General features: G+C 45.6%; 1 protein-coding gene across 1 annotated transcript in view; it reads right to left on the bottom strand.

Annotated features, from left to right (window-relative positions):
• LOC102194043 (prestin) overlaps positions 1–1605 on the bottom strand; it is an 11932-nt gene that overhangs the window by 8737 nt on the left and 1590 nt on the right. The window contains exon 2 of the mRNA XM_013908067.1: positions 1455–1579. Coding sequence (XP_013763521.1) covers positions 1455–1579 — 125 coding nt within the window. The remainder of the gene's footprint in view (positions 1–1454; positions 1580–1605) is intronic.

Genomic DNA, 1605 nt, shown 5'->3' with positions numbered 1-1605 from the left:
GTCTGGAAGGCAGAAACTGAATCTCACTATGCAAAGTGTGAGAGACATGAAGCACTGTGTCTGAAAGGATGCTGGGTTTAGTCTGTGGGAGCACGGAGCTCTTTCAGCTCTTTCTGTTCTTCACAGAGAAATATCCAAACCATCGCACATACACAGAGGACCACGAAGGTTTAGTAAAAGCACAGTTGGCTTTAACAAAATGAAACGTAATGTTTTTATCGCACCTGTTCTTTTTCAGGAAACCCTCTGCCACACACAGTTGCACTAAACCAAACATCACTGCAGCACTTTGGTGCTGTTCATCAAGTGTGTGCTGTCTGATGACAGGCTCATCTGTGTCTTATTCTGCCATAATGTGACGTGTCGTTTCCTCACCATGTGACAGTTTTACAGGAACACTTCCTGTCTGCGAGGTGCTTCATTGGGTCCAACAGTCAGAGGGACTCATAGGTCACAGCTGGCATTTGAGACTTGGACCCATTTCAAGGAAAGGAAGCTGTCACAGGGTGAGGTCGCTGAAATGTCACAATCCTCCCGTGAAAGCTAAGCACACAGTTAGCACACATCCAAACATTTCCTCCACACCTTTCATCTCATAATCTGAATCACTGTGTAACCCAGTGCACCTCACAGTCACTACAGACACAGCTGTGGAAAGTGACTCGTCGCCTGCAAGACTTGGATGTGACACCATTAATGTGGATTAAGAAATCTATAAAAAGCTCAACCATGTAAAAATGACATCATCTTGTCTTTTCTCTCAAAAAGCAAGCGAGAAAAGAAAACAGCTCGGTGCGTCTGAATGTCACCATCTTTTGAAAGCAGACATGAGGAACAGAGGGGGAGCCAATGAGAGACAAATTCTGGACAATGTCAGGAGAGTCAGGCTGGAAACAAATCAGCTATAGTTTCCTATCCTCATAATAGGCAGCAAAGCATTACTGGGAATACTGTTAGACGTGAGGAAGCAGCCGTGGCCGAGCACACAGCTGCAGTGAAACAGGAGCAGCTTCCATGGTTTCTTTATTCCAAACGAACATCACGCTGGAAAATGAAGAAGCTAGCAATCAGTGCCACATCCAGGAAGCAGCAGTTTCCTTCATATACAATCACTTTCTTCTTATACATCTTATTTAAAATCTTCTTTCTTGGCGAGAACCTTAACACCAACTGAAAGGAGACGTCAGACCGTGTCAGGGTGTGTCTGTTTGGATCGATTTCAAACAATAAATAAATATTTTGATAAATATTTAGGTCGGGGCATCACCGTGGCGACGGCACCTTTAATTTCTCTCCTCTGTACAGAACATGAAATTTTCTGCTGTGTGTGTTTTGGGGGCGGGGAGTACATAAGAGGGCGGAGCTTATGGAACAATGACGAGCATATTGTAACTGTACGTGGGCAGAGCCGGTCACACAGGGCCATGAGGTCAGGACAGAGACGGCTCTCTCACCTACTGATATGTGTCTGGACGTGCCAAAGAAGGTGTACAGCAGGACCGGGTAGAAGGAGGAGTACAGACCATAAACAGGAGGCACCGCAGCCAGCATAGCGTAGGCTAGTCCTGTGGAGCAGGGAAGATAACACGTTTCCAAATAAACAAT

This window comes from Pundamilia nyererei, unplaced genomic scaffold (genome assembly GCF_000239375.1).
Source record: "Pundamilia nyererei isolate P.nyererei 1_Seehausen unplaced genomic scaffold, PunNye1.0 scaffold01049, whole genome shotgun sequence".
Taxonomy (NCBI): Eukaryota; Metazoa; Chordata; class Actinopteri; order Cichliformes; family Cichlidae; genus Pundamilia; species Pundamilia nyererei.
This window is presented reverse-complemented; position numbering and strand designations above follow the sequence as displayed.